The sequence below is a fragment of the Chelonia mydas genome, chromosome 1 (assembly GCF_015237465.2).
Source record: "Chelonia mydas isolate rCheMyd1 chromosome 1, rCheMyd1.pri.v2, whole genome shotgun sequence".
In the NCBI taxonomy this organism is placed as follows: Eukaryota; Metazoa; Chordata; order Testudines; family Cheloniidae; genus Chelonia; species Chelonia mydas.
In genome coordinates this window covers 166,310,214-166,330,865 of record NC_057849.1, presented here as the reverse complement: position 1 = coordinate 166,330,865, position 20,652 = coordinate 166,310,214, and the positions used below count along the sequence as shown (strand labels likewise).

The window sequence follows — 20,652 nt, the reverse complement described above, 5'->3', positions numbered from 1 at the left end:
GGGCATAGGCACACTATTCCCTCACCATTGTTCACAGCTGATGAGTTGCTCCAATGGCTGGTAACTCTTATATTGCCTCTTTTTGCTTTATTTTCAACCTACTGTTCTCTTTTCCTGTCCTATGTGTCTATTTTCCACCTGCTCTGTCCCTGGGTTGTGTCTGTATCCCATCTCTTAGCACATTCCCTCTAATTCCTATATCTCTATCCCTTTCCTCTCTGCTCTCCAGACTTCATTTGTATAGTTTTATCTTGTGCTTACTATGGAGAGCCAAGGAAACACAATTTGGCATCCTCTCTGCTGTACTGCTACTCAGCAGCATTTCCCTTAGCAGCATCAGTGCCAGAATAAAATGGAAACTGAGAAGTGTGCCAGCTTTATGAAGCTGCATCCTGTGGAAAGGATCTACTCTGGAAGGGTATGCAGTGCTACTGTGCCGGCTTCTATAATGCTAACTGTGAATTTCGTAAGATCCTTCCACCTGCAAGATTTAAATGCATGGCAAAACCCGTGCAGAGGCTCAGCTCCAAGCTCCCAAGTCCCTCTTCAGTGTTTGATCACTATGAGCGTAGGGCTTTGTATTTGTGTTGTATTAATAAAGTCATGGAGGTGGAAAGCAATGGATATTAAACTCAGAAAATGCCCAAATGTTTGAGGCTGAGAATAAGGAATATGAAGAAATTAATTTCCAAATCTAACTCTACATCAGTCGTGTATTACCAAATTTGAAATAAGTTTCTCTTGGTAATTTAAATTTAATTACCATTTCTAAATGTAGGTGAATGGATTTTCCTACCTTCCACTTAGCAGTCAAACACTGCCAAAACATATTTTAGTGACTTTTCCTTCATGTAATAAGTTGCATACTAGTAAGTCAATCAGTTTTCCATTCAGGCTTCTTTGTGCTTACCCAATGTTGTTTTCCCCTCAGCCATTCATTTTTGTCCCCCAATTCTCCCACCTTCCCACCAATTGCCTTTTCTTTCTCTTCCCTAAAGTTCTGTGTACTTAGTTCAGCCTCTCCTTAAAAATACCTTAAATAGAATTCTCCTACCTCTCCACCTCTGATTCTGTCTCCTCAATTCTGCCTGTTCCTCTCCTCTCACTCTGTCCAGTCTTTCTCCTCACTGCCTCCCACTCCATTTAGTCTCCCCTCTCCTCACGCTATATAACAGCGCCTCTCTTCCTGGTGACTCTCCTCCCCTGTTGCTGAATGCCGTGAAGCTAGGGAGCTAAGGTCGAGGAGACCTGCACCACACTTTCTCCCCTCTGTATAACCCTTCCCAATCCAGCAGGAGAGGAGGAGGAGGAGGAGGAGGAGGAAGAGCTTACATCATGTGAGCTAAGCACTGGGCTTCCTCCGTTCTCTCGCACCTCACAGGCAAGAGTCAGTGACCTCAACATTGCCCCTCTGTATTTTCTCCTTCCCTCTCCCGGCTCTGAAATGAAAGAATCTGGGAAGTAGAGAGAGAGAGAGACAGTGCAAGTCGCATCCCCAGAGTGTAGGTGAATTATATAGGCTTGCAACACTGAAACTCAGCTGCCTTCACTTTAGTTAGACGCAAATAAAGTTTGGAGCTCATGGGCTCAGCCAGCAATCGCAAGGGCCAGCAGTGAAAGACCCAGTGCCCAGGCAGGAATTGACTAATGTTTTTCATTGTTAGAAAGGTAACAAAACAAAAATAAAAGGGAAAGGAAACTTCAATAAATCTGAAAGTACAGGAAGGCCACCGCCTATCCCACTCCACCTCCAGTCAGGAACTTCTGACTTCCTCAGCTAAGTACAGAACACACATTTTGTAAAGCATTGTGTATTTTTCTTTGGAACAGGCTGCCCTCCTGTCACTGTTTTTTTCTTTAAAATTGGGTGGCTTCTTTAATGTCTTGTCTCATTTTGTGTTGTCTTATTGCTCATGAAAAATGCCAGACTGGTAGCATTGTAGCTCTGAAGCCTCAGCTCTGGTCTGGAAGGACAAACAGTAGGGGTGAATGTCTCCATCATTTACTCAATCCTCAGTTTCCCTGGCTGAGATTGGGAACGAGTGCAAATTAAAGCAGGCTGTTGTGTGTGCTTTTGAGATGTGGACACTTGTCCGCTGGAAATTGGATACACCCCATCAAAGGTATAAAAGTCTTTGGTCCCTATTAATGTGACCTGTATATGAAAGGCTCTATATTGCCTTGCCAACCTCCTAAGCCATCTGTTTTACCCCTTCCACTTGAAAAAGAAAATAAAGATCAAGGCTTTCCACTGGAGATTATATGCTATAGAGAGATTGGAGGTAGTCAAAGATTTTTCATAATAATACTAGCATTCTTTTCCTCCTTAGGCCAATCTGTACTAGAAAAGGTATGCCAGTATAGCTGTACCAGCAAACCCACCTACTAGAAACACACTTTCTACCGCCAAAAATGTGCTTTTGCCTGTATAACTTACAACAGTTCTGTTAAAGCTATACCGGCTTTAAATTCTCTCTCTAAATTCTGTTCTCCATTACACTTGTTTTATATTTGGAGTAAATACAATGAAGTCAATTTTGAGAGCAGGATTTGACTGTCACTGAATGCTGAAGCCCTTTAATAGAAAGAATATTATGATCAGTACTTGTAATTATACCAAGCACAGAGCTAAAACACTGATCATCTGTTTTCTTTTCCCTAGAGGCTATGCTTAGCTGTAAGTACTCAGCTGGAAAGGGTATTATTCCAAGAGTAGAATGGAAGAAACTCACAACCCGTGATGTCTCATTTGTGTACTACAAAGGTGACTTAGTAGGTAAGAAGCTGCAAACTTATAGACTGACAGATTAAAATGAAATTGCTAAAATGGAGTTTGCTTTCTTTTCTGAAGAGAATAACAATGACAAAAGGACATCCCAGAATTGGTTTTTGATGAGCATATTCTTGAATGGCTTTCCATGCTAATAGCTACTATATCCTAAACATTTTAACTTGGAGATGTAGATGCGTCTTTTGTACTGTTCCATTTAGACTTCAAAAATGGCATTGCAGGTTCCCTGCATCCTTCCATAACTTGAGTGCATTTAAATAAAATTATCTGTCTTTATTGAAAACTTTATGATCCTCAGAACAAGCTTCTGAAAGATTCTTTAAAATAAAACTGGAGATTTGAACATAAATGTCATGGTAATATATACAGTGTAACAGCGTATTTTAAATACACCCCCATTCTTTTTAGGACTAGAACATAAGAATAAGTGTTCTTTCTTAAAATGACTTATTTCAGCTTTACATTTTGAGTGAAAAGTGAATCTCTGTGGAACCATATACAAAAAATGCAAAGATTGTGTTCATGCAACATTGGGTTTGTGTAGTCATGGTCACAAAGATTCAAGTCATGCAAATGTCAACATTCCCACAGCCACCTTTATTCAGTTGTGCTACATATGCTGTATGTATTACAGGATAGATTTTTACAGCAGAAAGAGTATTAAGTTACTGTGAGGGGGAGGGGTGGCGTGTCTCACCGCAAGAGCGCCTCCTTGAGGCCAAATGTGGGGTAGCAGCTCTCCGTCCATCTGACACTCTCTGCCAACAGTCACTCTGGTCCTCCAGTGGTCTGCCTCTTCCTGGAATTCAGCCCTCCAGCCAAGTCATGATTTAAGACCCCCCTACCCTTTCAGGGTAACAAAAATACAACTAAAAGTTCATACACATCTTGACACAAAAGATCCTTCTAACCCTTCTCGGGCTATTCCTCAGCCTCTCCTTTAGACTCAGTCTTCAGCTCCACCCTGTGCTCAATAGTCCTTACCTCAGGCTTGTACACCCTTCTGCCAGCCCAGTCCAGGGACCCTGTATTAAGCAGTTAGGTCTGCTCCTTTGAATGCACTGCAGTTTCTCTGAGCCATTTCCCATCTCTGAGCCCCATGTGCTGCTCCTGTGCAGCCTGTACCTAACACAGCCTCTCCTCTTAAGCCTCTGGCTTCTCCCGGGTTCTCCCAGACCTTTCTCTGTTGGACCATCGATCCCTTAGGACTAACTTTCTATGCCTTGTCCCCTTTCCAGGGTCACCACAGAATTAATTCCATCCCTGTGGCCTTCTTCAGTCTGCCTTCCCCAGACTGTCCCAGACAGAGAGAACTCCCTATCACCTTTCTCCTGGGTTTTGCTACTTTCTCTAGTCCCAGAGAGTGACTGCAGACTCTACCTGCAGCCCCCCTTCTTTTTTTTTTTTTATTCCTTTGTGGCAGAATACACTTGACTGGATAGTCTATAGCCACCATCCGCTATAATTCCTAAACACCTAGTGGTTTGTATTCTCTTGTTCTGTCCTGTTTCTTTCAGATAACATAACACCTTTCTAATATTACCCCATTTTCTTGATATTTTTACTAAATAAACTACTGTAATTTTTGTTACTTTATGCCATTTAAATTTCTCGTAAAACTTTCTCTTTATCTAAGCCCTTACATACTCATAAAAGGTGATCAGTTGTTTCTTCTACTTTACAGTGCACACATAGTCCATCTTTTTGCTTGTTCATTTATTCAAAAAAGATTTTTGTTTAAACCACAATGACCGGTTAGTACTCTAAACAAAAGCACTTCATTTTTGCTGTCCGGGACCTGAAGAATGTCACTATCCTCAACTCTAGGGCACAATTCAAAAAATCTTCTTCCTCTTTTTTTTCATCCAGTTTTTTTGCCATTCCTTTTTTAAATTTTTCTGTACTAGGCTTTACAATTCCCGTGTACTTAAGGGTATTTCTATATCAAATTTTTTCATTTCTTGCAGCACTTTTAGCTGCTTTGTCCGTTGTTTTGTTCCCTGTTATCCTGTTATGTGCTGCCATCTAGGCTAATGCTACATGTAATCCCATCTGGGTTAATTGTGTTATTAGAAATATAAGTTCATCTATTAAATCACTTCTACACACAGAGACACCCTTTTTGTTGTCATAAAGCCTGATACTGAGTCTGAAAAAATGACCATTAGCATAATTGCCATTAGTTTGGCTGTCATGACAGCTACAAAATCAGATAATCTTTTAGATGTACTGATCCCTAATTTTGGTATACAATATGCCATCCCTACTCTTCCTTTCCCCCCCTCCCCATTTGTTATGGATTGCTCTGTATATATTTGACAAAAACAACTCACTTTTCATCTATGTACTTCATTTTTTATACCCATTATCCCCTTTTACCCTTAAGTTCATAAAATAAGTCTAAATCTATATTTGGACATGTGGCCTTCCATTCATACCTAATTTTCCCATGACTAAAAGTTTTGACTTCGGTTAGCATTTCCCTGTCTTTCAACTGCTGCATCCACATTTTAACTCAAACAGCATGTGTAGTTCTAACACGGTGTGCTTTGGTCCACCTGTTGAATTCCTAACAAACCTCATATATGTGTTCAATACATTCACCATTGCAATTCCCATAAACTTTGGCCCAGAAAATTAGGCCCAGGAGCTTCATTTGTGGTGTAGCTAGAATTTCACTGGCAGCTATCTGTATCTCACACATGGGTGTTGTAATAAATACACTGTATGCTACTTCTAGTGCCTGTGCTTGCATTAAATCTAATTTTATTTTATTTTTTAGTTCTGATTTTGATGCTGACCCAAAATCTTGGCAGCCATAGTGGATAATTGGTCTGATTAAGGCTCTGAAAATCATCAGCAGAGTTTTCTTATCCGTCCCCCAATTTGTCCCAGCAGTATTTTTACACAGGTTGATCCTTCCTTTGCATTCATCTATTTGATCTTTCCAAAGTAATTTAGTATCAAATATTATCCCTAGGAATTTTTTCCTTTGAATTATATCCATTTTTTCTCCATACGTATACAATTTACATTCTTTTGTAGCTTTTCTTTTTGTAAAGATTAGTTCTTTGGTTTTAGCAATGGAGAACTTGAAACCCCGTGCCTTTCCCAGTCTGAAGTCTCTCATAGAACTTGGTTGATTCTCTTTTCTTCCACTTCATTGTGCCTGCTTCTCATCCATAGAGCACGCTTATCTGCACCTACCCCAGCACTTATTTGCTTTGGAAGATAATTTAAAATAATATTAAATGAGGTCAGGCTGATACTTCCCTGCAGCCCCTTCTGCTCTCAGCCTTTTCGGTTTATAGTCCTCTTCCAGCCACTCCCCAGCCGAGCTTCATCCTCAGTTAAACTTGGCTCTCCCTCCAGGTGCAGCCTAATATGTTAATTGACGTCTTTCACGCTTTTGGAGCCTGTGTGAGATACATGCCACATCATAGTTTGACATCCAATCAGACAAGAAGCAGGAAGAGGAAATAGGAAATTTGTGCAATGCAGTCAAGTGAATGTTGCTGTTGGATTCTTAAGTTTTACTGACTTTTTGTGATTTTTTTTTAATGGGGTTTCTTTATTTCAGAGTTTTTAACTAAATGGCGGAAAAAAGGAGGATGGGGCGGGAATTAAAAAAGCCAAAGCTATTTGATTTGCAGAGCTTGCAAACTGTACTGGCCTTGCTAATAGACTTGTACATTCCAGATTCTGCATGTTTGCCATTTGTGGAGATAACAAGCTTGACAGGTTGAGATTATAAGATGCTCATGCTATAAATTTACAGAACTGAAAAGCTCTGGCAGTAGAGCTTGTAAGTTCCTTAAAGCAGCAAGTACATCTATATTTTCATATGTAGCTGTAGCCTGAACAAAATTTTCTACCCTGTGTGCTCTGTACAGTTTGCAGAAGGCCATATCATTGCTAAACTTTTTTCAAGCCAAGCAAAATACATTAATCCCCAATGAAAACTGACAATCACAAGGTTCAAATTGTAAACATCAGTTATTTTTATTGTAACCTTGTTCAAAAAGCTGTAGCTATTTTTTTTCTCTTTTCAATGGGAAGTTAGTTTTGCCCTCATAACACACACACACTCCCATAACTCAAATGTCTGAAAGAATTTTGTTCCAACTTAAAAAAAAAAAAATCACCTTTGACCAGAGACCGAGTATAGAAAAAAATCAGCCCACAAGGTGAAAGGTATGTGATAACAGGACTGTAATGGAGTCTGGATTTTTGAAAGCTTAACTAGAGAGCTTTGGGCCAACAGTCTCTATCCATAATAAATGGCACTTTTAAGTTTCTTAGACGATGCAGATTTCATCAAGCCACCCAAGAGCATGGGGGAAACGCATGTGCTGCCAAATTCAAGATTCCAACTCTCTAGGCTGTTGGAAACTGGCTGTGTTTCATAAGTGATGCCTTTGGTTTGTGAACAAAGGGTGTAAAGTTTGGGCTTAAAGTATCACCTTGTTTCCCTAAACTTATTTGTAGAGTGGAAGTGATAGTATCTTTGAAGAAAAGTGCTCATATATATTACCATTCAGTGGAAAATGAGGCACAAAGATTATCAAGATTAAAGAAGTGAGCAATGATCAATGACTAGATGCATAGTGTGGTTTCAAGACGAGCCAATGATGCACAGTGATATTTTATTTTTATAACAGGCTTGAGCTGCATAGTCTAACTGTCATATTCTCTTTTAAAGGTGATCTGAAAGGCCGAGCAGAGATGATAGATTCAAGCATACGAATTAGAAATGTGACCAGAAAAGATTCTGCGAGATACCGTTGTGAAGTTAGTGCGCCGACTGCACGGGGACAAAATCTGGCAGAGACTATTATTACTCTCACAGTGTTGGGTAGAAACCTAACTTTGACTCTGGGTTTTTGTTGAGGTCAATCCTAAGGGCAGGGTGGTAGGGGGAATTCAGTATGGATATTTTTTCTCATGCAATCTCTTTTGTTCATAACATTGTTTGCCAAATGACAAAGTGTACATTCTTTTCTGAGTTCTCTTTAATGTTTTTACAAACTGCATTTACCTTCTTTTGACTAGCTCTAACGAATAATTAATAATAAGGAACAAATCTACCCTCACAATCTTTTCTGAAAGTTTGGCCTGTATATTAAGGCTGGGATTTTCAAATGGGCCTAAGAGAGTTGGCCTAACTCTCTTAGACCCCATTGAATTTCCCAACACCAAAGCAACTATGACAGCTTAAAGTGCATTGATAATCACTCTGTTGATAGAAATAAATCCAAAACACACAACTGTGAAGAGGCCAGTGCTAGCTCCAAATTCTGATTAGGTTACAAGTAAAACTCAGAGGTCTTCTCCTTGTCCACTTTACAAAATTGCACACAGAAATACCAGCCTCTCTTCCGGAGAGATCCATGTCTGGGCTGGCAGAAATGTTATCTGGACTGAGGCACCTGTATGTGGAAAAGGCTTCACTGGATCTTTTTCAGCAACTGCCAGTACAAAGACTGGCTGAAGTTCTTCATAAGCCCTGTATTCATAGGTGCTGGAACTGGCTTGAAGTGGTTTCCGTTATATACTACTCCTAGGGGGATTCTGTGCCAAAAAATTAAAAATTCTTCAAAAAAAAAATATTCTGCGCACAAAATTTGGAAATTCTGCAAAATTCTGTATATTTTATTTATCAAAATAACACAGTATGATCACACCAGTTTCAATTACTTTTGGTTATTTATCTCAAAATACCTGTCCGCAAGTATGTCTGTAATAGTGCAGACAACAAAAAAAGATTCAGGGACTGTTTTTTGACAAATAGATTCCTTATCGGTATATCAATATAGAACACAAAGCAGAGTGGGTATTTTGTTCATTTAAAAATAAAAAGCCACAGTTCAGTGATTCTTGGCCTTTGGTGGTGACTAATCAAATAGCTGAAATATCATACTGACTAGAGCTGTTCAAAAAATTTTAATGAAAAAGTGTTTCCACCAAAAATTATTTCTCAAACTATATGAAATTTTTTTTCTGTGAAAATCTGTCATTTGAAACTTTTTTGAAACCAAAAGAAATTATTTTATTTTATTTTCCTTTTCCCCCCCCCCCCTCGCCCTTTCACTAGTTCAGGGGAAAAAATGGAGGAGGAGGGAATTGAGGGGAAGATGCTGAAAAAATGGGTGGGAAATTGTTTCAAATAAGTGAAAACAACAAGAACAAAAGATTTCAACAAAAAATAAAAAAAAATCCATGGAAAGTTTTGCCTGATTCCACATTCTCTTGAGTCCATGGAACTAAGTGCTGTGCTGGCAGGATGGAGGAGGAGAGGGCGGTTGAGAAGCTGATCTTGGATTGGATGGTCATGAGAGGGGGCAGAGCAAGGGAGATGCAGCAGCAGGTTGAAGGGGCTGGGAGCAAGGTGCTCCTTCCCTTTCCAGGTTCCTAGCAACCCAGGGATTTTTCTGTGTTCTCGTTTAGTGGGGTGTGACCCACTGGTCACCTCCTGGTGGTCCCTTTCTTGGCCATGCCCCACCAGTCTATCCTGTTAATTAATACATGGTGGGGTTCTTTGGATTGTCTTTGATGCCTAAGCAAATGTTGAAATAGAAATGCGAATGTTAATTTAAAACACTTAAACTGCCAAATGACAAATATGTTTTCATTGTTCAGTGGCCTCGGCAGCTCCATCGTGTGAAGTGCCCAGCTCAGCGATGAGTGGAACAGTAGTGCAACTGAGTTGTAAAGAAAATGAAGGGTCTCCTGCTTCTGAGTACAAGTGGTATAGGAATGGTGTTGCTTTACTGGAAAATACAGGAACAGGCAGTGCTAAAATAGGAAACATTTCTTATACCATGAATAAAAAGACTGGAACATTGGTAAGATCATCTTGTCCAACTCTTTCTTTTGACTTTTGTGTCTGAAAGAAGATTAAATCTATTATTCATGTTACACTATGACCAAGGATCAGGGCCCCATTGTGCTAGGCATTGTGCAGATGAGAAACAAACAAACAAAAAATCCATGCCCCACATTGCTCACAGTCTACATATCAGACAGGATACAACAGGTGGATGAAATACACAAATTGGGTGGGAGTGGAGTGAAAGGATGAGGTAAAATAATTTAGCAGAGTTTTGCAAAATAAACAGAAGTTACAGCTTGCCACATGCGTAATCAGTGCCAGATCAGGCATCGCAGTACAGATAAGTTTTTTAAGGAGGGATTTAAAAGAGGATAAAGTAGGCATCTTTACAGACTTCCATGAGTAGTTGTTCCCAAGCACAGAGGGCAATATTGGAGAAACAGATGTTTAGGAAATGTAAAAGTAACTTTCCAGATATACTTATAGGACCCAATCCTGCACCAGTAAAGACTGAGCAGGAAGCAGGCCCCATATCAGCATAGGCATCTTTTCCAGAACTACACATCTCTTTGAAGAGGCTTCCATGGATGCTTTTCAGTTATTATTAATGATAAATTTTAATCCAGGACTTTCTAATTTTGGGCACCTCGCCTTTATGGATGATCAAAGTCAGATACCTTAGAGGAGTCTGATTTTCAGAAGGTGAATGATCAGCACACTCTGAAAATCCCACCCCTTTAAGGTGTGTCAAACTGAGCACCACAAACTAGCATCACTAGTCACTTCTGAAAATCTTGGCCTTGATGCATAGTTGTGGCTCTCAGAGAACGAGCCTAATTTCAAAGCCCACTGAAGTCAATGAAAAGACACCCACTGAGTTTGATGAGTTTTGGAAAGTCCCCACCTCTCCCTTTCTTGTTGTTTATGTGAAATAGTCATCTGTTTCATCATGCTTCGTTTTGTAAAAAAAGAAAAAATAACCCATAGTTTAAAGAACTAATTGTCTAAATGGTATTAGTATAGTATCCCTCTTCTCCCAACCTCCTAACTTTAAATCACATGGTGATAGTATTTCATAACTGGAGCTGGTTGGGAATTTTCTGTCCGAATGATTTTCCAACAGAAATGCAGTTTCCACAAAATTGAAATTTTCCACAGGGAAATTTTGAGTTTGCTTAAAAAATTCAATTTTCCACCAGGAAAATCAAAATAAAATATTTAATTTTGAATCAAATTCAATTAAACAAAATGAAATTTCAATTTCCGAAATGTTTAAATGTTTTGTTTTGATAAAATGTAGAAACAAAATGTTTCTGAATCAAAATTTTTTGGAATTTGTTTTGTTAAATTTCAACTTTTCATCCAAATTTGGGACAAAAACAAAAATGTCAGGATTTCCATGGTATGGAAATTCTAAATTTCACTCAGCTTTATTGGTGACTTTTTAAAATTTAACAGCTATTTAACACCGTTTCAAAGAAGGACACTGGAGAGTATTACTGTGAAGCCTCTAATGGAATTGGACTTCCTCAAAAATGCTCTGTGAAGCGAATGCAAGTTGGTAAGTGTCAAAAGCAAATAAGGCAAAAAAATCTGATGAAAATGACTTTATTGCATGACACGTGAGAAGCTAAGACTAGGTTCAAATTATACTGTCTTATTCCTCCCCCAGAGTGCTGGAATCAAATGCAATTACATGATGTTTGTTATGAATGCTATTTATGTAGACATTTTTGGCTGCTTAAATCACTCCTCTTCTAAAAAGAAGCAGTAGAGATTACTGTATCTTACAAAAGGTTGGTTAGCTCACAGTGTTCAAAATGATCAAATGTCCTGCTTTCAGAAGATTACTATGCATTAAACTCCACTGAACAATAGTATGTACATAAGATATTAATATTTCAGAATGTTTTTGTGGAGGCTTTACAGTATGATCTGCAAGTCTTGTTTCACAGATATTTTCCCTGAGACATTTTTATGCGAGGCTTTAATGTAGCAAGTCAGAAAACTATTTCTGATCTTCATTTTCTTATCTGGAAAAACCGTAATAAATGTGACATTTATATCTGGTTAAAGGGACACTGTCAAGGTTGACAGGCCTAATGTTTGTTTTGCTTTCTGCTCCTTATCTGTTTGCAACATCCATGTAACTTGTTAGATGTAGAATTTGTTTTGTAAAGAAGTCCATCCATGATTTTTTCCCTAAAGAAAAAAAAAATATTCCAGCAGCCCAGCACTCTTGAGTAGCTCTGCAAAATCTCACAGCAGTGCATGCACAAGTGATGGAGAGAAGTTGGTAAGGAATATTTCAAGCTTCTGAAAGGTTTCAATCAACAGTGAAGGGGAAAATGCTTCTAATGGATGGATTCTACAAAATACTGTGGCAGTGACCTTTTAAACCAGGGGTCTCAAACTCAATTTACCTTACGGCCAGTGCTAGTCCTCAAATCCTCCCAGCGGGCCAATAATGTCACTGAAGATGGTGTTCAGAAAAGAAAACGTTTATACTGTATTTTTTTTCGAATTTCTTAGAAATAATAAAACGGTCATACAACTTTATACAATTCTTCACCTGCCAGAGAGTTTTTAGTGTTTGCCAGACACCTGGCAATGCTTCAGTTCTGTCAGTTTGTTGATGTTTGGCCTCAGTGACTGAGCAGTTGAAACCTTCAGGATTGCAGCAAGGGGTGTGTCAGAGAGTTGTGTTCGGTATTTTGACTGGTTTATATTCATTGTCGGAAAAAAGTGACGCTGCCTCCAGGGCTGACTCTTCCCGGCAACTAATGAAGCTGCCTCCAGGGCTGACTCTTCCCGGCAACTAATGAAGCTGCCTCCAGGGCTGACTCTGCCTGGGGGGCGGTGCCTGCAGCAGACATTGCCGGCAGCGTGTCTGCCTGCGTCTCTCCTCCATGGGTCACGGTGTGGAGGTTTTCGGGCCGCAGATGGCCCGCGGGCCAGGACATGGAGACCCCTGTTTTAAACAGTGCTCTAATATTTCTTACTCTCTCAAGACCTGGTTCAAAGCCTGTTGAAGTCAATAGAAAGACTTTGGATCAGGCCTTTTAATGCATTCATGTTGTATTTAAATAACTACATGCTATCAAGGCAGAATTCCTCTGCTGGGGAAACATTAATCCGAGCCCGAAACTGGTATTTATTAACACACACAATAAGCTTGGTTTTTTGGGGGAGCCAACGTTTTCAAATCTGTGTGCTTGTAGTTAGGCAACCAAATATATATTTGGGCATCTAAGTAGAAGCGGCCTAATCTCTCCCCCGAAGGTGCACACTTGCGGCTCTCATTGATTATAATGGGAATGGGGATTGCTCATCACCACAGAAAAATCAGGCCACTTCTGCATAGGTGCCCAAATCTGGATTAAGGAATCTAATTTTAGGCACCCAAGTTTGAATACTTTGGCCTTGGTGGTTTAGTTTTTAAAAAGCCTCACTTTCATTCACGTCGGAAGCCGTTAAGTTTCATGCTTTATGATTCAACAGTGTGAAAATTCTTGGTTCCACAAATATCATTCTGTGTCAACATTTTCATCAGCTGTTACATTACTACTATTTTAATCAAACTAACTTAAAACAAATCTTCTAGAACAGCTGTTTCCATTTACAGGCTTCAGGATATATTCTCCATTTGTCGTGTGTAACTTGAATGACACCAGGGGTTAGGCACTCATCTAGATGAGAAAATACCCCCTTGTCTCTATCAAGTTTTTGACTTTTGGGGTCATATTAAGAATTTTGAGGTGTGTTTAAAAAGCTTTGTGCTAACGAGGGTATTATTTGGTGGGTAGTAGAAGTGAATGGAACAGACATTTTGAGAACCTTTCTGGTTTCTAGCAACTTACATGTCACAGGCATTTACATATTGTATTCTGTAGTTATTATTGCCACTGCTCTCTGGAATTTTAATGGAATAGTGGGAAAACCGTTACAATGGCAAGTTTTTGCTTTTTGGGTTTTTAACACTATTAATTTTGTTTTCATTTATAGATGACCTGAATATAAGCGGAATCATAGCTGCTGTAGTTGTTGTGGCTCTGGTAATGGCATTATGTGGCCTTGGGGTATTTTATGCACACAAAAAAGGTTACTTTTCAAGTAAGTTAAGTTAAATCTTGCCTGCCTTATAGACATCAGGAAACTTGCTATGACTAAATATTTCTACTGTCTGTAGAGTATACTCCTTTTTCATGTAGGGTCTGATTCTGCACTATTGAAGCCAATGGAAGTATTGCATCTGTCTTCAGTAAGGGTAGGATCTGGCCCATAGTTATTTGTTCTGCCTACTCCTTTTGATCATACCCAGTTTACTTGTCACAAAAGAAAATGAGATAGAAATGGCAGGCTAGTCATAAATTGCTGCTGAAAGGGAATTTAGGCAAATGCGGAGAGTCCAAGTAAGCTCCAGTTAAGATAGTTTTGAAAATATTAGAAAAAAGTTTAAACATTTTCTCTTGCCCACAGTTGTATTTTCCACAAACGTTCATGAACTGAGTCAGAGAATTTCTAGCTCACCCAGTCAATGACAGGTACCTTGAAGTAAATGAACTCTAAGCTCAGGGGAGACAGAGCCCGGGATAAATAACTGCTTGGGTACAAAGTCTAGCTGATGAAAGAAGTTACAAATTCCTTCCCCAAAGTGTGTCATAACAGGGCTAATGAGAAACCAAAAACTCCGTGAAAGACATTAGGTATAAATTTATTTCTGGCCAGAATTCTGCCGTGTTTACTCATTTAGCAGGGCACCAAATAACATAAAAGAAGAGCAACAAAATTACACCTATATGTTATGAAGTACATATAATATGCACACATATCAAATATGTGTGTGTGCATATGTACGTTAAAGGGACATTAATTGGTGGTTTTGGTTTCTAAAATCTGTCTGTTCCAGTAAAAAGAAGTAATTTAAACAGTCATTTTTTAATCTAAGATGTAAGCAGTACTGAAACTTGCATCCTGGTGGAAATGGACTTGCTGACTCCATCTGATGGACCATAATGAAAGTACATGTCAGGAAAACTGATGCTTTTATTAAATTTCGTAATAGCTGGGCAACTTCCCCAGGGTATTTACAATAGGGGCCATGGAGTCTAATACAGTGAATACAGGCAGTGATGCAGGAGAATGTCTCAGGATGTGTCTGAAAGAGGGGACATGGCTTTTTGGGGGTGTAGGGGGGAGCGAGGTCCTGCAGATTGATTTGAGAGCAGTTTCACGAGAGCAGGTCACTGACAGCAGAACACTGTCAGAAGTAGACTAATAACTTCAGAGGAGAGGGGGCTTGGGCAGCTTTCCTGCTGGTTTATCCAGACAGACTGCTGCCAAGGGCATCACTTGTTCATCCTCCAGTGAAAAACATAGTTCAGCAGCTACTGTCAGAAATGAAAGGGGTGAGGAAGGACAAGAGTTAAATGTTATCCACAGGAGATATTTCAGAGGATGTTTGTTAGCCAGAGAAATTACTGTGTGCTAAATATGTTTTTTCTTTTACTTTTCCAGAAGAAAGCTCTTCTCAGTAAGTATATCACTTTTGGGTAGTTAATTTCATTTGTGCTTCAATGATGTAAGAAATGTGATTCTTGTGCAGGGCTTTCCACATCATTATTATACATGGGGGTGTTTTGTATCTTATTTTTGATAACCTGTTCTGAAATATTCTTTAGGCTACTACTTTGGTGGCTGGATTTTCTCACTATGCTTACTAAGCTGCATACTAACACCAAGCCACTATTAATAAATGAACCAACCAATACTTCTGTTAAACAAACAGAGGTAAATTTTCAGATGGCTGTGTCCCCTCCCCCTTTTGGTTGTCATTCAAACCCCTAATTCAGCCACAGCCACAGCCTAATTCAGCCACATAAATCTTGCTTGGCCAGCTCCCTGGTTGTGAATGCAAAGTACCTAGGTAGAAGATTTTACCCAAACCTCTGTCTGCAGATCATTTTGGAAACTGGTCATCACCTCAGTCTTGCGATGGAAGTGTGCTAGTTCTGTGAAATCAGCAACTGTACATACAGTACATACAAGCTGATTGTACAAGATAGGCTGAGATACATGCTCACATATGAGACTAATACTGAGTCCTTAAAGTGGAGGCTGGCCTTTCTTCTGTCTAGCTAAGCTCAATGTTAATAACTCACATTCTCAAATGAGGCCAATGGCAGGAAAAAGCAAGTAATTTACTAAAAGAAGATATCGCCAAGTACTTCTTAAAAATACTTTCTGATACTTGTTTTATGATGGTCATGAATATAATATACATCATCACTATACGAGCCATAACCAGATATGCATCACACCTTGGAGCCTTAAAGTAACAAGCCAGGGAAGCTAGTTTGGCAGTGGCTCATGATGCAAGGATTTTGTTGTCTAGAAGCTCCCTAAGGTATCGTCACAGATATTGTAATGGACAGAAGACAATGGACATGCCCCTAATGTAAACTGTTGCTGTCTGTGCCATTGGAGAGAAGGACATTTTATGAAAGAGCTATTTCCATTACATAGTATTTTCACACATCCACTACAGATCTTGTTAATTGTGAGCTGTGAAATGGTGATAACTTTCTTTACTTGGTCAAGATATTCTCATAAAGTAATCTGTCTTTAGTCAGATAGGAATGCCTTTCAGATAGCACATTGCAAAACACTGCTTTACCTCCTGAAAATCAGTGAGCCCCACAGACTCAATCTAAGATGAAACCAGGATGGTGTCTAAAGTGGGCACATTTGTTTCATTTTTATCTGCTTGTACTTTAGTTCTCGGAGAAGCTTATTTATACACAATCTGTCTTCTTTGTTTATTACACAAACAGGAAGAAGAGTTCTGACTATAAATATACCCCAAGTGAAAAGGTGAGTGTATTCAGCAATCAGCTAAGGCATTTGTGGGAGCTGCTCATCATGAGCCAATTAAGTTTCCATTTCCTGTGACTGTCCAATTCATTGGCCCTGAAATGAATAAAGATTAATACATTTCCTATATTTGAAAGAACAGAGGTTAGTCTTGGTTCTTTTTGGCTGAAGAACAGTTCAGGGTTTTGCTTCTAAGAAAACACTTGGATTAAGTGAGGGAAAATTACAGCTTTAATTAAACACATGGCGTCAAGTCTAATGTTCTACAGAGAATGTGAATTGGAACTATCTTTCCCTTGCCTTATCTTACTATATCATACTGAAATATTTTACATGTGTACTGTGGTAGAATAATCCCAGAAATTACAAAATCATCCTTTGACCAATGATCCCTTTGTTTTTTCCTGTGTGTGGAACAATCGACTTCCACAGCTCAAGTTTGAGATCTACGAGCACAGTTTCACCACTCTCACACTCTCTCCCTCTTGCTACAGGGAGGTAAGAAAGGGAAAGGGACCCTTTGGGGCCTTTTCCATCCCCTCTCCCCACCCTTAAGCAGAGAGAGTAAATCAGAAAGGTGGAACTAAAGCATTGCCTCTCTTCTCCCCCACACCCTGTCTGGCAGCACTGGAAGGTAAGGCAGAAAGCTCCTTACTGTGTGCAGTGCCTGCCAGCAGGTGATGTAGCCATGTAAGGAATTCTGCCATGTGACCAAGAATAACTTGATTTTTCTACACTAAACATGTACTGTGTGAATATATTATAAAGCTACTGGCATTAGCCATCAAGTGGAGTGAAGAGGAACTGAAAAACCACTAGTGCAAGGATCAGCAACCTTTGGCACGTGGCCCACCAAGGTAAGCTCCCTGGCAGGCCGAGCCGGTTTGTTTACCTGCTGCGTCCACATTTCAGCCGATCGCAGCTCCCACCAGCCACGGTTCACCGCTCCAGGCCAATGGGGGCTGCAGGAAGAGGCGGCCAGCACATCCCTCGGCCCACACCACTTCCCACAGCCCCCATCGCCTGGAGCGGCAAACCGCAGCCAGTGGGAGGCGCGATTAGCTGAACCTGCGGACGCGGCAGGTAAACAAACCGGCCCAACCCACCAGGGGGATTATCCTGGCGGGCCATGTGCCAAAGGTTGCCAATCCCTGCACTTGAGCACAGGTTCTCAAACTCTGCTCCACAGAGCACTTGCTGCTGGTCTATTGAGAGCCGGCTAGTCACAGGGTGCTGGCAGATCTATCTTCTACTTACATCTACCTGCTAAATAAAAGTTTATTTAAAAAAATAAAATCACTTTCTATGTAAAGCAATTTCTAGTTAGACACACAATGTTACACAACTGTGTGTGTGTGTCAGAGAGAGGGATGTCCCCAAGACAATCAATGTGGTGCACACTACGAATGAGTGAGATTCCCCTGCACTAGAGAAGACCCAATGGCTAGATTTGCTCAGAGAAACTTTGGATCTGTAATATTAGCTCAGCTTTGCAACATATGTCAAGAAAACTTAACAGCACCTGCAAACACTTCCTAGTCCATCTTTACTATAAACACCTGCATATGCAATTTCCTTCCCCACAGATGCACGCAGAAGCAGTTCCTATCTCCTCACACCTACCTTTACATTGCCTGCCGTACGAGAAACAGTTGTGAAGTGAAAGAGGTAGAGCAGAGCAATCACAGCACCCCACCACCTACATTATTCAAATTCTCCCACAAACTCAGTCACACGCCTGATTTACCCATCCCATCTCACCCGCCAGTCATCCTTCTGTTCACCTAGTCTCAGCTCTTTCCTGCTCCATCAGCTTTGTTCATTTACTTCCCTTCCTCACTCAAACCCAACCCACAGTTACTATGTTCTCTTCAGTGTGCCTCAACAATAGTGCCAAAACTAGAGTAGATGTGTCAGACATCAGCCCGAGTCACCGGCTGCTCCCCTTGCAGCACTACGTGACCCCACTAAGAGGCTGGATATTCTGCTTTAACCTTGCTCCAGTGGCCCCCTCCCTGAGCTGCTGGGATCTCTGGCTGGAAGCAGCACATGGAGCTATGTACCTCCTGTTTGCTTCCCTAGGCCTGAGGAGGGGATCAAAGAAGCTGGGCCATTGGAGGAGGCTGCAAGGTGGCAGAGTAGCACTGGCTTTGGGCCTGGCTCTAGCTTCCTATAGGAGAGGATTAGGATCAGAAGGCAACAAGCCTGACCAGAACAGGGGCAACTCCAAATCACCAGCTAATTTTAATTCTCCCAGCTCATAGTAGAGGGGGTCCCCAAAAATTTAGTTGATCCAATGCAACTTCTGCTGTTAAACTGATGCAGTGAGTGATGCTCCACTTACAGGTCTAGCTATGAAATAGCAACAGCTGCTCTCAGGGCCTACCAGTTGGCAGTCAGTATTTGTTATACCTGGCCACATAAGTGCTCTATGAAAGCTACCATCTGTCCTTAAATCAGAACACCAAGGAACTTAAGCAGTGGTTTTTGATTTCCCCTTTTGGTGGTAAAAATGTCTTGGTTTGTGTCTCTCTTCACTGAAATATGGGTAAGCTCTAGTTGTGGGGTGCATTCATCAACTGCAGTATAATTGCTCATCATCAGCAGCTATCATTGGAGTATTCAAAAGGAAAGAAACAGCAGTTTTACCTTTTCCCACTTGATCTTTAATTCCTCCCAGTGGGACATCTTTTGAACTGTAGTAGGTATGTCATGTACAAATGCGTTTTGTAGGCTTCACTCATCAAAGGGAACTGAAATGGTATGCTCACTGATGAGCCTGACTTCACACTTAGGCAAGAGGTTTATTTGCCTAATATTCTGTTGCTATGGGAAGGGGTTTGGTCTCATTACTAAGACTTCATAGCCTTTTTTGTTGCTGTAGGCTTGGTGTTTGCTTCTTCTCTTTTGCCAATCTGGAGACACAAGGGATGTTCTACAGATGTTTAAGTGTAATGGATACTAGGTAGGACATTCTGCTGAAAGCATTTGAACTATAACTTGTCACCTTACCCTTTTCTTTTTCTCATTTAGGATTTCAAGCACACCAAGTCCTTTGTTATTTAGAAGATTTCAGCCTCTTTGAGGGACAAAAACTGACTACTTGTTATACAAAATATCAAAGGGATTTTAACTCTTCTGCAAATATTTGGATTTGTTTTGAGATGGCATACACTGAAAGCAGAAAGTTTGCTGGAGCGTCTAGGATCTGATGTTACAAACCTAATCATGGACTGTACAACTGTTCATATTGTTAAAATACCATTATTTCTCTAATTTAAGGATAGTAGTATGTAGATAATATAAATAATTTGTATGAAGGTTTCTTCTCATCCTGTTTATGTATATACACAGGAAGAAGACTCATTACTAAGCGAATTCATGCTCATGAGCTTTACAGATTAGGGTTAGAAGTTTTTTGGCCACTCTAGCCTAGTGCTTTGTAGTGTCTACATCTAAGACAATGTGAAGAGCTCTAACTTTTGCTGTTTTTCAATTATTACTGCCATGACTTTCAAATAATCTGTCAGACCATGCAGTCAAGTGAACAGTTATTTTGATACTGTACAAGTATAAATTTGAGTTATGTTAAGTGTGGTTCACCCTCGCTATCAGAGAGAATCTCCAAACAGTGTTATGCTGTAGATCAGTGCTTTTCAATCTTTATTTGCTGATCCCTAGAAAATTTCAAATGGAGGTGCAGACTCCTTTAGAAATCTTAAACATAGTTTGCAGACCTCAGGTTGAAAACTACTGTTAGAGATCAAATGTTCAAGTCCCAGTGCTAAAGTGTGTCGCTTTTTTCCTACTAGGAAGTATATTTAAGATCTGTGAAAGTTTGTGCTAAAGATTGTATGTGTAAATTTACACTGTGAAGGAAAACAGTGCAGCAAAACTGATGCAGTGTTAGTGCCTTGATTTTTTTCTGTTACAGTTCAGTTTTACAAATAAATGACCCATAGTGTCTGATGTGCTGTCTACTGTGAACTTGCTTTCAGTGGTCTGCAACTATCATTAGTTTAATGTGTTGCCAGACTATGGTACTCATGGTGGTGCTGAACATTCTGCCTGATACTGTCTTCAATTACATGTTCCTTTAGCTCCAAAAATTTTACACTCATATTTCAACTCTAAAATGACAGCCATAGTAATTAGA

At 40.0% G+C, this 20,652-nt stretch overlaps 1 protein-coding gene across 1 annotated transcript in view; it reads left to right on the top strand.

Moving 5' to 3' along the window:
• JAM2 (junctional adhesion molecule 2) overlaps positions 1–20,465 on the top strand; it is a 62,165-nt gene extending 41,700 nt beyond the window's left edge. The window contains exons 3-10 of the mRNA XM_037905642.2: positions 2,663–2,776; positions 7,494–7,646; positions 9,431–9,636; positions 11,082–11,184; positions 13,629–13,736; positions 15,141–15,156; positions 16,457–16,496; positions 19,530–20,465. Of these exons, the coding sequence (XP_037761570.1) occupies positions 2,663–2,776; positions 7,494–7,646; positions 9,431–9,636; positions 11,082–11,184; positions 13,629–13,736; positions 15,141–15,156; positions 16,457–16,496; positions 19,530–19,562 (773 nt within the window). The 3' untranslated portion in view covers positions 19,563–20,465. The remainder of the gene's footprint in view (positions 1–2,662; positions 2,777–7,493; positions 7,647–9,430; positions 9,637–11,081; positions 11,185–13,628; positions 13,737–15,140; positions 15,157–16,456; positions 16,497–19,529) is intronic.
• The last annotated feature ends 187 nt before the right edge of the window (positions 20,466–20,652 follow it).